Below are 14,178 nucleotides of genomic sequence, written 5' to 3'. Positions count from 1 at the left end.
GAGAGGAACTCCTTGACTAAAAAATGAGAGATCTGTCACAATTGTGATTAAGGCCATTATGAAGTATAACTTGCCACAGCGCATATTTCAGGATTAATTGCCTGTCTTTTGCAGAAGTACATTTCAAATGGGTGAGAGATGATGGTTTTAGATTATTGTGTTCTGTCTGTGCTTCGTGTTGGCTAGTAATAGGCTAGTAGGCACCTCTGAAAGAACTTGCTTTTGCTTCAGAGGATTGAAAAGGGATGCTGCTGCTGTCCTGTCAGATTTAAATAATACAACTTCCAATTTATGATCATTAGGGTATTAATTTCTGAGGTCTAGAACAGGGAGCTGAAGGTAATGATGAGTATAGTGCATGATGCCTTAAGCTTTATACTTTTTGTATTTTATGAGCAGATTTTGCTCATGAATGGCTTCAGTACAGGTACCTCAGTAATGCAGGATTCTCCCCACCCCCAGGTCTTTGTCCCAGAGACTAAGTATAACTGTTCAGGTTGTGAAAACTGTTGAAGTTTTGAATGCTGGTTGTCTGTTGAGGTGTGGGTTATCACTGAAAGGGATACTCTTGCCTTCTGCTGTCTGTCCCAACTGCATTCCTTCCTTTTCCCTTGCTGTCTGTGAAATTTGTCCACCAGCTTGGCGAATCAGAGAGGTAAATTGACCATTAGCTTTCACACAGACCACTTTCTCATCTAGTTGACTACACAAATGCTGCTGTGCACTCAAGAGAGAAACCAGCAATATGCTTCCATGGAGTGAAAAAATAGATGCTTTGTCTTCAGCAGCAGGTGAGGCTTTGTTGGACTGCTTCCTTGGGTCCTCAAATGGCTAAAAATGGAGACATGGGGAGGACATACCTTCTCCAATTACATGGCTTTGTGCAAGGTTAAAGTGAGATGTGGTGGCATTGATTGGCAAGGTCAGTAAAACTGAAATTATCTCTCTGAAGAAAGAAGTAGTGGTTCTAAAGAGATGCTTGTGCTGTGAAAGTAATAGAACACTGGGATATCATTTTGTCTTAGGTTTCTTTTTCTACTTTTTTCCTCCCTGGTGTTTCTGTGACTTTTAGTACCTCTAAGAAAAGATACCTGAATTTATGTATATACAAACATAAGTCTCAGAATTGAGATAACTGTGCAATGAGCATCTGGTACACTCTACCTTTGTGACACGTGCCGAGTAGATGCTAGACCTAAGTAGGCTCTTTGCTAATTGTGCCATTCAATATGAAATCGGTTCATACATGATTTATACCAGCAGGGTACTCATTTTACCTTGTCCAGTCCTAGAGATAACCTGAACTGACTTTGAAAGTTGTTTTTTTTCCCAGCTTCCACATTTGCTTTAGTTAGTCCATCTCAGGCTGTAGATCTCTTGACAACAGTTTCTGCTTATCTGAGTAGTAGAACTGAACCTTAAATGTTTTACAGGTCTCCAAACTGTATATTTTATTATGGTGACGTGTGAGTAATTGGACCTGGAGATAATTGCCCTCAGTAACTTCCCATGGCGCCAGAAAGCACAGAATGTTTTCCAGTATGTTTGTCGTCTATGATATGTGAGAGCATACCATAAAAATAGTCTGCCACATATTGGAAAGAGTAGATGCGAAGGAAGAAACCCTTGTTTGAGAAAGTTTAGCACTTGTTTGTATATAAACAAAGCCGGAGTTTTAAGTCTCAGAGGTTTTATATTGCTACACCCAACACAGTGTTTGATTGATATCTCTGCAGAAGCAATGAAAGTAATAGCAAACTCCAGTGAGTTTGGGAAGTCTAACTTTTCTTATCTTTTATCACCCAAGTAGAGCTTGTTGATGTATTTTCCCTGGCATACTCTTCTAATGGAAAACAGATTACCTTTAAATTCAGAATTTACTGCTTGCTCATGTGAAAGCTTTCTTTTACCTAGATTGGGCTGAGAAACCCTAGATTTAGGGATTTCATGTGTTATGACTACATTGTGAGACCTACTGCTTCTGAGCTGGGACTTCCAAACACCTCAGGAGCTGTAATAGTTTATCTTTGCTTTCTGTTCGTTTCCAAGTTGGCCAGCTTTCCTTCTGATGGAGCTGCCATGGCTGGAAAGGGTTAAAAAATGTTTTATTTCTTCTGTGTCCACACGAAGTTTCAGAAACTGCATTATTTACCAAATTTCGAAGTCTGTGTCATTCGTAAAAGAAGAATTTGAAATTTTCTGAGAACAGGAATTCAGGGGTTGGGGCAGCTGTAGTGATGTTTCTCCTTTAGAAGGTTCTCTTCAACTGTTCGGTTTATTTCAGTTTGTTTACCATAGGTCTTTTGTTTCGCTTTTAAGAGGAGAGTGCTATGTGAGAGGGCGTAAGGAGTATTTGGAAGTTTGAATGTAAAATGAAAAGGCTTTTAGTAAGAGAAGCATAGACTGGGCAGTGTTACCTGCATTATTCAGGGAAGCTTTTCTGTTGTGGTTCTTCATAAATGTAAATTGAGTCTGAGTTGGGGCCAAAACTTCGACCTAGCACTGACCTGTGATACTGAATACAAGTCTGTGTGGACCTGAGGATTGGCCTGAGGGGCCTGTTGTGCTAAAATAAAGAAATACTTTGGATTTTTGTTGAGTAGCCTGTTGTAACGCACAAGTTACCTTCACAGACTATTAAGTGATGCATGAAGTTTGTTTCCATTTGCAATGGCTCTGTGGTTTGCAATAGCTTGAGACTCACTGGGTTAGAATGCACAGGCAGCAGCAGTCTGTGTTCTGTTAAACAGGTGGCCTTAACCAAGTAAGTTAAAGGCATCATATTTATTTGTTACCATGTCTGTATTTTGAAGCCTCAGGATAGTGACTCTTTATAGTGGAACTGCTGCTTACCTGTTCAGAGTTAACTGAAGAAATTGAGGGTTAATGTGTGTATTTCTGTAGTGGAAAGAGATTTTTAATAACTCTGACGCATTAAACGAAGTACTCTAACTAAAAGATTACCTGGTCTTTTGTGAGTCTTTTGTACTCTATTTTATGAAGAAGATTTTCTTTAACTTCGCTCTGTAATCCATTAAAGTTTAATTTGTCATCAGTATAAATTTAAATGTCAGCATCAGTTTGTTTCAAATAGGGCTAATGTGACAATTGCCAGCTGAGTAGAGCAATGTGAGAGGTGACTCTTGAGAGTAACTGCTCTGAAGGTTGATTGTGTTGTGCTTAAGTGAAATGATTACGAAGTTTTTTGCAAGTCTTAAAGCAGCATTGATCATTTAGAAATCATTAACATACTTGGCACCAGATACCTTCAGGCACATCTGGTCATATTAGTCTTCTCATTCTGATTTTTTTCATATAAACTATAGTGGTCATTGTTGCACTGCCTTATTGGATCAGAGATAACATGCCAGCCATCATCTTTTCTGAAAAAAAAAAAAAATCTACAAATATCCTTTGAATTATAATATCTCTCGAGTAGCATGGATTTAAATAGGCAAGGTAAAAGCAGAATTGGAAGGGAAGTTGGGTAATTCCGAGGCAGTTGGCTATTTAATAGGTGAGAGTTTCAAGTGATCAGTGGATACCTGAGCAGGACAACATCTGTGAGCTGGAAGTTGGGTAAAAGGCATGGGAATGGGAGAAAGCGAATAGGGTGGTGGGAGAGAACTAGCATAATGAATGTGGATTTTGGATAACTTACTCTTAAAGCAGAAAGAGGATCTTGGTCTCAGCTCTGTGTTCTGCCATACCTGGGTGGAAAGTCTGAGCTTTCAAAGTTAATATGGTAGCAAGTCTTTGGTATAAACTTTATTTCCCTTTATGCTTGTCTGCCAAACTAGTTTTTATCTGAAAGTTTCTAGGTCAGGTCTGATGAAAAATGCTTTTGTGCTGTGTTTGTGTAAATAAACATGACAGTTGTAAACATTCTTTTGATCTTTGAGTCACTGTAGTTTTAAAATTTTGTCTTGCAAGCTATTCATAGCTTAAAATGCTATTCTAGTGTGATTGCTGTCAGATAAAAACAATTTCCTGCCTTGGAAATCTTCCCCCTTGCTGCTTAGCAACCTTAATGAAATTAGTATTTCTTTGAGTTAGGAAGTTGATTAAACTGTAAGACTTGCAGGAAGATGGGTAAAGAAAAATTATTTGGTGTTGCATTTGTGAGTAAACTGATGCTGTTTAAGAGCATTAAATAGTGGAATGAGTTGCATTTACCAGTAGTGGTGTTTAATCTTTGGTCAAGTGTTTTGAGACTGTTAGGTATTTGGAATAATGGAACAGTGTTAACAGCCCTATCCCTGTCTTTTTCTGTAAGTGTAACAACCTGTGCCCAGGTCATGTCCAGGGAATGGGTGGGCACAGAATTACCACAACTCCAGGGTGGATGGGAGCTTCCTGGTCCGTGTGTGGTTTACAGATCATTGCTGTCTGTTGAACTTCATTACCAATCTCTTTTTTTTTTTTTAAAAGAATTTTTCAAAAACTTTTGCCTTTCTGTGAAAGAAGTGGAATAGAAGCACAGAAAGGAGGTTGGCCATTTTCTAACTTGTGAACTCGCTTTGTTTGCCATCTTTTAGTCCTTTCTTCCTTTACAGATAGATTTTTCTGTATTGCCATTGTTTCTCCATGTGTTTTCTGTTCTGTACACCTGTTTCTAGTTATGCTGTATGCCATTTAAAGTAGGTGTCAAGAGGGTGTTTGCAGGGTTGAAGATTAGTGTCTCCTATTCAGTTTCAGTTACTCCAAGAAGTTTTAGTTAATTTAAAGGATGATTTAGTTAGACTACTGTGTGCTAAACTGGGGTTCTGCGAAGGTTCCTTCAATTGTTTGATGTCTTTCTAGTAGGCCTCAAACAATCAGTCCAAGTGCCTGAACTGTCTGGAAAGATCAGTTTAATGGATTGAAAAATGTTCAGGATGACAGAGTCTCTTTGTAAAATATCACCTTCCTCACTCTGTCTCTGTATGGAAATACGATGCTCCTTCTCTAGAGTATCACCTGCAAACCCTGAGCCTTGGTTGGGAAGGTGGTGACACTGTATACATTCTCAAGACTTGAATGTCATATAACACACCAGAGCAAGCAGTTCCATTTGTGAGGAGTATAATCTCTTTGAGCTGTCTTTTGGGATTACTTGATTAAAAAGTGTGGGGTGGTTGTGCAGTGTCCCTTCTTGGAGGGTTTTAAGACTTGTCTGAATAGAACCATTAGCAACTTGACCTGACTTCATAACTGAACCTGCTTGCAGCAGGAGGCTGGACTACAGATTTCCTGTGGTCACTTTCAACCTGAAGTGTCTCTTGATCCTGTGTTTCTCTGCAGCCCACAGGCTGTGGCCATACCGTTGATTGACTACTGAAGCAGAGGAGCTTATGTCTGGTTATTTCTGCAGGGAGTGCTGTAGTTAGTGTCACTTCAGTGAAAAACAGTAATTTTAAAAATAAATTAATTTTCGTGACTAAACAAAGGGGGGGAAATCAGCACTTTAATTGTTTGCATAATAGTAATAAAATCTATCATGCCTGTGAGTTTGTGCAATAGGTTTTTAGTTTGCACATGTGTTGTCTGATTTTAAAAAGTGGTTATGTAAAGAGACTAATTGGAAATAGAATGCGGGAGTCGTATTGCTTCTCTCTCAAACAAATACTGCACCTTGTCCTGTGTGTTACTTGGCAAAGAAATGTCTGGTGCCAACTGAAAGCTTTGTTACAGAGAGGCACTGTAAGAGTAGCTGATACTTGCACAGTGTCAACTTTTGAGTAAGGACTGATTAGGTAACTTCTCAAATGCCATTCCAACCTTATATTTATGGCATTTTAAATAAATATCTGTGACATGTTTAAGTAATTACTTAAGAGATTCAGGGCTTCTGTAGACTTTCCAGAAGTATTGGCCATCTGTATAGTACAGCTCTTGATAATAGCCAACTGTGAAATGGAAGCAAGTATTATCATGATCCTGGAAGTCTGTACTTGATGGCATTAGGGACTGGTTTGCAAGTTTAGTGGACTTCAGGTGTATGGGACTTATATCTCTACACATTGGCAGCATTTATCTGTAAAAACAGAATATAATTGAATTACTCTTGATTTAAGCTTGCTTTCTCCCCTCCCCCAATTGTTGACAGCACATTCCTCCTTAAAGTATCCCTGAGTGAGTATGTGGGTCATACTGTGTGCAGACATTCCTCAATATTTTTGTGTTGTCTCAGATACTCAAATATTAAAAATCTTGCAAGAACACTTGGTTGACTATGCTATAGGCAAACCAGAATTTTTTAATAAGATTTGTGTCTTAGGTGTTGAACAATGGAGTACAAAAGTCGATACATGTATTCCCAGGTACTGATAAGTAGATGTATTGGGTCAAGTGCTCTGTTCTGGCATTCAGGCAGACAGCTGTCAGTGCAGAAATACAGATGAAAAAGCACGGTAGGTGTGGTGTGGTTCACCAAATAAATGTGGTATGCAGTTTATATAAGATCTATACACTTCAAGCTTGAAAAATAAATGTTTTCAAAGGATTTAAATGACAAAATAGTAGCTGTTCCAACTTTTTCTTTGAAAACTTTTGTCCTTTAGTTTACTATATTCAAGCTAAAAAGCATCCATTCTATGATTTGTGCTGATTGCCACATTTAGGTTTCCAGTGTACTCCATAGTTTACTCAATACCCATGTTCAGGTTATTATTGCTTTCTCAGTGCCATATTGTTTATGCATGTGAATCATGTTAATGTTTCTTAGGAAACTCAGATAAGCCTGTGTGATGTCAGTAATGCCAAATGCTTGATGTCTTAAAATGTAATAAGTTTATTTTGGCTATGTATAAGCTACACTTTATACCTTATAGTTCTTTCTATCACCCTCTTTTGTTCTGTATCATTTTCCTGGGGTTTGCTTGCACCTGTTCTTCAAAGAGCAGAGTCTGAGTGTCAAAACTAATAGGGATGAGTCTGTCTTTCATGTTTTCAGTGCAGGAATGGTAGTTGACTAGTGATGCTATTCAAAAGTGTGTGAAGGCAGGAGAACTGCTTGGAGAACACAGTAAGCCTCTTTTTCCATTTGATTTCAGGTGGAGATGGAGATAACTTACTGTCTGTCATTCTTCACAGGGTTACACATCGTTCTGGAATGATTGCATCTCCTCAGGATTGCGTGGCTGCATGTTAATCGAGTTGGCATTGCGGGGGTTTTTTCGGAATGAGGCGCAAGAGTCTGTTAACAAGAAAGGTAAGTGCAGGAAAATGATCACACCTACTTGTGTGATGCTCCAGGCAATACAGGAGCTATAAATCACAACTGCTTGTAAGAAAGAGGCTGGCTTTTTTCTTCACACAATGATTCTGAGTAGTGACCTAAGTTTGATACACAAAGTTAAAAAGCGTTTCAATGGTGAGATGAAGGGCCTTGGAAAATGTGCAGTACTTGTTCTGTGCTCCTCTTTGTTCTCTGGATGTGTTCTTGGTACTGCTGGGAGCTGTGGACAAGCAGTTGGCTGGGGTGGCTCTGGCTGGGGTGCAGTGGCAGCAGTTACTGGCGGGAGTAGTCTGCTGAGGAATTGGCTTTTGCAGTGCTGGTGAGATGTGGGCTGAAACTGAAAGGAATGGCTAACTGACATCCTGCCAGCTGTGTCCTGCAATCTACCAGTTCAATCCTGGAGTACACAGTGGTGCAGTTTGTGCTTGCGGCTCATGAGAAGGAAATCATCCTTCTACCTTGGGCTGCTGAGAACACAAAATTGAATTTAGTTTAAGCATGTGACTGTTGTGTTAAATTGGTTGTATTCTCTGACATTTAAGATGGCTGTATTTCCAAGGTCCTTTATTGAATTAGGCTGAAGATTTGAGGCCTTTATTTATTACTTTTACCACTGGATTTTTCCTTTGTACAAAATGTTCTAAGTGACACCTTTTGAAGAACTTTTGCTTCATCAGCATGAGAGGATACTTGTAAAATAAGCTGAATGAAAACATGGTCAAATGTTGTCTATCCACCACAAATAAATTCTCTTTTATGGCACATTTCCTTGTCAATATTATTTTTTGCTAAATATTAAGGAAAGCATACAAATTCCCCAACCTGCTTCCAGCTTCCTCTGCTTCAGAAAAATCAAACCTCTGTTCAGAGAAACAGCCCCTGCTTCTTCTAGCCTCTTTTAAGCATATTCAGCATTCATTGGTTTGCACAATTTTTTTTCCTCCAGAGCTTTTGGCTCCTTAGGCATTCAGTAATGTTCCTTAGGAGTTATTTTAATTCTGTGCAAATCTTGTCAGCTTGATCTACTTGAAATTTTAACTGGGGGGTTTGGATTGTGTTTTTGGTTTCTTTTTTTTATTCAGGAAAGTGGAAAAATAACTTGTGTGTATCTTCATTGAAGAATACAAGCAAAATTGTTGGCTTCTTTTGTGGTGTCTGTGTTGTGTTTATTTTTTTGTTTGTTTGTGGCTGGGTGGGTTTTTGATATTTTTAAAAATTTTTATCACGTGGTTTTGGGTTTGGGTAGATGTATTTGTTTAAGGTGATCTAAAAGCTGCCTGGTATTAAAGGATTTCTTCTTTCTGATGTCATAAGGTATTTGAGAGCTTTTGTTCAGGCAGGAATTTTTTTTCAGGTTCGACAAAAAAGGCATTAATTTAATGCTCAGATGAAGATTGGTTTCTGCTCAAGCACTCTCCTGCAAATAAAATCCCTAACTGTACCACCTCTCAATTTAGAAATTCTTGTGAATGACCTGTGTTGTTTTGTACCTTATTTTAAGTTTTGCATTAACACCAAATTTCAGGCTTGTTTCTCTGTTGGCTAGATTTAAGTGTCTCAACTCTGAAGCATCCTCCATGGCGTGCCTCTGCAAACTTTGCTCCGCGTGCCCTTAGCTTGAGCTGTGAGTGAAATACTGTGCTCAGTAGTGGGATGAGCTGTCTAAGGCATCCAAGGTTGTGATTCACTGGCAATACAGTTTTCTATAGCTTCTGCCTCACAGGCTAGCCCTCTTTCTCCTCGCCCCAGGTCCATCCTTGATGGTTTTTTTGGAAGGTAAAACCTCCTTAGAGCTCAAAACTTTGATTTGTGGATCAAAACTCTGTGTCTGCAAGCTGTGGAAGAGTTTAGGCTTTGACTATTTTAGCCTGTGCTGTAGCAGAGAAGGGTCCTGTGCATGTGAAGAGGCTTTATTGGAGTCCCCTCAAGTTGTTACTAGCTTTTGTGCAGCCTTGTCAGGTAACCCCTCCGGCTGAAAATTCATTTACTTTGATCAGTTTTAGTTTTTACTTGAAACACGTTCTGGATCTTGTCATCAGGAGGGGCACAAGTGACACTGCTGACACAAGCAGGAAGGTGAGGACAAGAAGAGGGTGGAACTAGTTCTTTGGGCAGTAGTATGGATTTATAACCAGCTCACAATACAATTGATTTAGAAAGAATGGCAGCTACAATGATTCCCATTTGAGGCTGTGAATCAGGTTGATCTTTGCTGATAATTTTTTGCAGTTTTTAAGCCAGTACTCCAGGATGGAGTAAATACATGATTGAATGCATGATTGAAAGGGCAGACAAGGACTTGATGGATGTTAGTGAAAGTGGGTATGATGGGTATGTAGCAATATCCTTGTAAATTTGGCTTAAGAGTATGTAATCATTGCATCATTTTGGAGTTCTGTCTACTGGAATCAATTTTAGAAACAAATAAATGAATGTTGAGGGTTGCAGGTGGTTATGGAAAATAGAACATGTTCCTCTGTGTTGCCTTACAGGCTCAGAAGGCAAAGCCAGTCATTAGTGTGACAAAAACCAAAAAGAATCTCTCCAAATCCTTGGCAGATTAACTTTGGCATTTTACTGCTGACAGTTCTGAGCAGTTCATTCATGAGTGAATTTCTGTATTAAAATTAAACAGTGAAGTTTATGTAAAATCAACATAAGTGCTTCATCTTTAGCTTTGCTTAGTTGCAAAGCTGCATTGTGAAAAAAGCAAATTAAATGTTCTGTATAATTGAAATTTCTCCAGTAGATTAATACTAGGCAAATCTAGTACCTGATAAATGCTTGAAAGATTGAAATAAATAAATTTTTTTTGCCACCAGGCTAAAGTCTGTCATCTCTGAAGAACCAGGATTTCAGCTTTTCTATCCTAGTCCTTCTGTTAAAGAGAGGAAAAAAGTCCCCCTTGTGGATGCTTAATCTCCTGTGGTGACTCAATTCATGAGATCCCAAACCCATTCGATCTCACTCGGGGAAGAGTTAGCCACGAAACATTTATCAGTAAATCCTCCCAGGAAGAGCAGATCTGTGAAGACAGAGAGCTGTCTGTGCTGCTTCTGCTGTTGACTGTCTCCATGTGCTGGGAAGGGGAGAGGAAGAGAAATATTATGGAGGTGTGAACTGAAATAGTTTTTTTTGAGGGGAAAGATAATGAAAAGAAACAGTGCTGTGGATACTGAGTATGGCAGAGAGGTGAGGAGAAACAGTGCAGTGTGCCTGGCTGCAGGCAGTGGTAAACGTAAATAATCACTGTGTGTTCTGGCTTCACAAGAGCTTATGGAGATGAGACCGAGTTGAATTGAGGAGTCTGTGCTCCTCACAGCTCTTCCTCTAAATGCCTGTGTGTTTAGGCTCGTGCTGCTGTGGTGCACTGTATTCATGTAAACTTCTTAAAACTTCTTTGCAGTGGTAGAAAAAAGTATATTTTAACTCCAAATAAGCAAGGAAAGCTGTTTTCTAAACTTAAAAACCCTTTTACTTACATCGTAAGCTTAAAAGTGTTTTTAATCTCCTCAGTGATGTTTGTTTGTTTGGAGGTTTTTTTGTTTTTCTAAATGATAAATCAGGTTAAAAAGATGACTTAACATCTTACCTGTTGAAGTGGGAGGGTGAGCACTGGGTACCTACTGCAGCAGGGTGGAGCAATCCAGTGTAACTGAGGTTATGTGAAAGTAATCATATGGGACACTTCAAAGAAACTAAAATATTGCTGGAACATCAGTTCTGAAAAGTAGTGAAGATAAATAAGTTGGGTGTTTTTAGGCTAATCATTAAAGGATTATCTGAAAGGTGCCTTTTTATAGGTGCAATTCAGCAGTTTAAAATCCCAGCTTGAAGTGTGCTGTGTAATGAAAGAACAGACCTATCTAAAAACTCAGAATCTTGATATAAAACTGGAAGATCCCTAATTACATGTGGTTAATAAAGGTTTTCAGTGATGCTATGCAAGCTTATAAATCAGAAAGCTAAGTATGTATTGTTGTGTTCAGTTTCATGTAGGGATTGTCTGGATTAAAATGCAGTTGTGTTCTTAAAGCCAAGTATCCAGGGTTCCTGTTGGAGTGACCTCCAGCTCCCCAAAATGGAGACGTGGACAGTATCTCAGGAAACTCTTGTGCAGTAACAAGTAGTGGGGTTTCCTTGGTTCATCTCTGGCAAATGTTTGGTCATAAAATTCTCCACTGAATGCAGTTCAGCAGCTTCCTGGGTGTTTAATTTGCCTGTTGAAGTTTTTAGGCAGTATGTCCTGCATCTTTCAGTATTTTCACACTAAGCTGATACTTTTATATTTGCTAGAGTAGCCACCTAAACTACTGCATGTTACCCTCTTTGTGAAAATATTTATCTGTTTAGAGGTAAACACTTTGTTCTTTTTAGCCTGATGTGGACTGGTTCACTCTTGCTGATTTTTATTGAAAATCTTTGTTTCTGTGCTTTATATAGACCATCTAAATTGGAAGTAGCATTTCAGCTGTGACCTGTTAGGTATGCACAAAGATCTCATTAATTTTGATTTCATCTCACTGGTGTATGCTTTTGTATACCAACTGGGGATCATTTGTCAGGGTTGGTAATATCTAAATACATAAAAAATATAAAAAAGTTTTTATTTGATCTTGATTTTCTAACCATCAAAAGTTATTGCATTTGTACATGGTGTATATAACTACTTAGACTGGTAAACATGCAGTTACTCAAATTACTAAGTTTTATTATGTTACTCTGATTAAATTGTTTTGTTCCCTTGTGCTCTTTTGTGGGAAGAGCTCAAATAATTTTAGAAGTTATTTAATAAATTTAAATGATATTGCATTTATTGTTGCATGTTAAGTGATTTATTAGTACTTGTGTTTTGCCTAATACATGTGTTTTAGCTGTTGGTGAATGGAACAGTGTTTCTTGGCAATGTGCTCTTCAGAGCTGTAAAACTTACTGATGTTGTCTTGAACCTGCTTTTATCTGTTGATATATGGAAGAAGAAAACCAGGGTTTGTGCTTTTTTTAGTTTGTAGTTGATTTTTTATTTTCACATGACCTAATTGTTTAACTGCAGAATTTTGAATTAATTGACTTGAAGCAGTAAAATATGACATCAGAGACTAATTTAACAGTGTAGTGTCCTTTGTTTTGGGGAGGTAGCAAAGGACCTGGCTGGGTAAGTAATTATTTTCCTTTTAAAATTAGGTATTAAGTATGTTGTTGTTAGTGCTACAGTTCTAGTCCATTAAGTTTAATTTAAGTTACAGATAACCTAAGACTTAACATATCTTTGAACTAAAACCATAGGTAGCTTTTTCTAATGCTTGTGTTTGTACAGTTTCATATTCCTAAGAGATGTTTCCTTATTTTTTAAAGATAGCTCTGGTTTTCATAACCGGTAGATATGCTATTGGTGGGTGTTTATTGTATAGGAATTAAGTCAAAATACTGACTGTTTTATTCTGTCCTAGGTGATTTGCAAGTCAGATGCTCCTACTGGGGATGTTTTGCTTGATGAAGCTCTGAAACACATAAAAGAGACCCAACCTCCTGAAACAGTACAAAATTGGATTGAACTGCTTAGTGGTAAGCCTTGGACATAAAGTATTTGCTTTTTTTGTCCCAATAAAGCTAATTATCTGGCATCACTAGAGATTATATTGTAAGGTTTTTTGAGAGAAAGTATGCAAAAAATTTAATTAGTCTGTCCTCTAGGGTAGTCTGTTGTTGATTGTAGGCTTTAATCAAATGTAAGTAACTGTTGCTTTTGACTTGGTAGAGAAAGGATCTGTGTGGAAGTGTCAGAGGACGTCTCAACTCAGTGGAAGAGATGCCTTCCCCTGCCCCTGAAGTAAATCAGAACTGCACCCGGGAGATGTAACTGCCTTTCTCTGTGTTTGAAATGAGGGTTAGTGGAAGTTTGGAGCCCAAGTGTGTGGATTCAGATCTTTTGATAAAGAAAGGAGATGAGGAGCTCAGAGCCCAGATGTAAAATCTGAGGATGATTTGGCCATGAATCATAAAGTAGCAATAAATAGTCAGGAGTTCTGTTCTTCCATTAACTGAAGAAATGTAATAAATATTTTAAAATGTTAGATACTCTTTGTTCATTTAAACCAAGTCTTCAAATAAGTACTTGCACGTAGCTCTTCCTGTAAAGCTAGTAAGCTGTTGCAAAAGAAAGAGATGTCAGTTATCTTGGAATTAGTAATAGTTTGGGATGGAAGGGCCTAATCTCAGTCGACCCTCATTCACTTTAAACCATTCCCCTATGTCCTATCTCAACAGACCCTGCTAAAATATCAGTCCCAAGCTTCTTGTAGGCCCCTTTCAGGACTGAAAATCTGCACTAGGGTTTCCCTAGTGCCTTCTCTTCTCCAGGCTGAGCTGTAGACAGAATTAATCACCAGTGTCTGTCCTTTATCACAAAACACATAAAATGCAGCTTCCTTGGACTAGGTCAGAGCTGTACTTCAGTTGTGCAAACAGTGCAGGAAAAAATCCACGAGTTTTGTCAACAACATGTCTGGGAGGTCAGGGGTGATGAAACTTGGAGGTTGCCTGTCTGAATCTGTTACTTCTTACAACCAACGTATGAGAGCTGTGAAAATGAGCAAAATCTATTTCTCTGCTTTCTTTTCATTATGTTCCATTCCTCATGTACCACCTTAAACAGCCTTTCTTGCACAGCAGTTCATACTCAGGTCCTTCCCATCCATTCTCTCTCGCTCCTTGGCTGTCAGGCACAGGGGGAGACAGGAGTACAAAGCAGCCCTTGTCAGGGGGCATGGCTGCTGCATACATAGCCCTCCAGTTCATTTCTTGCTCAGCTCTTCTTCATTTCTGCAGCCTGCAAAAACAATTCATTTTTCTGGTCCCAAATATATAATTTCTGCTGACATTTCACCTCTCCCAGTGCAGAGCACATCACGTTAGGACTGATTCAAAAAAAGGTCAACTAATAAATGAACAGTGTTGTA

The 14,178-nt window shown here is 38.6% G+C and overlaps 1 protein-coding gene across 1 annotated transcript in view; it reads left to right on the top strand.

The window, feature by feature from the left end:
- The first annotated feature begins 7,072 nt into the window (after positions 1 to 7,072).
- GOLPH3 (golgi phosphoprotein 3 (coat-protein)) overlaps positions 7,073 to 14,178 on the top strand; it is a 10,219-nt gene continuing 3,113 nt past the window's right edge. Inside the window, exons 1-2 of the mRNA XM_009070970.1 lie at positions 7,073 to 7,192; positions 12,670 to 12,784. Of these exons, the coding sequence (XP_009069218.1) occupies positions 7,163 to 7,192; positions 12,670 to 12,784 (145 nt within the window). The 5' untranslated portion in view covers positions 7,073 to 7,162. The remainder of the gene's footprint in view (positions 7,193 to 12,669; positions 12,785 to 14,178) is intronic.

Source organism: Acanthisitta chloris, unplaced genomic scaffold, assembly GCF_000695815.1.
Source record: "Acanthisitta chloris isolate BGI_N310 unplaced genomic scaffold, ASM69581v1 scaffold15193, whole genome shotgun sequence".
NCBI classification, from domain to species: Eukaryota; Metazoa; Chordata; class Aves; order Passeriformes; family Acanthisittidae; genus Acanthisitta; species Acanthisitta chloris.
The sequence above is the reverse complement of the archived record's forward strand: the minus strand, read 5'-3'. Positions and strand labels throughout refer to the sequence as shown.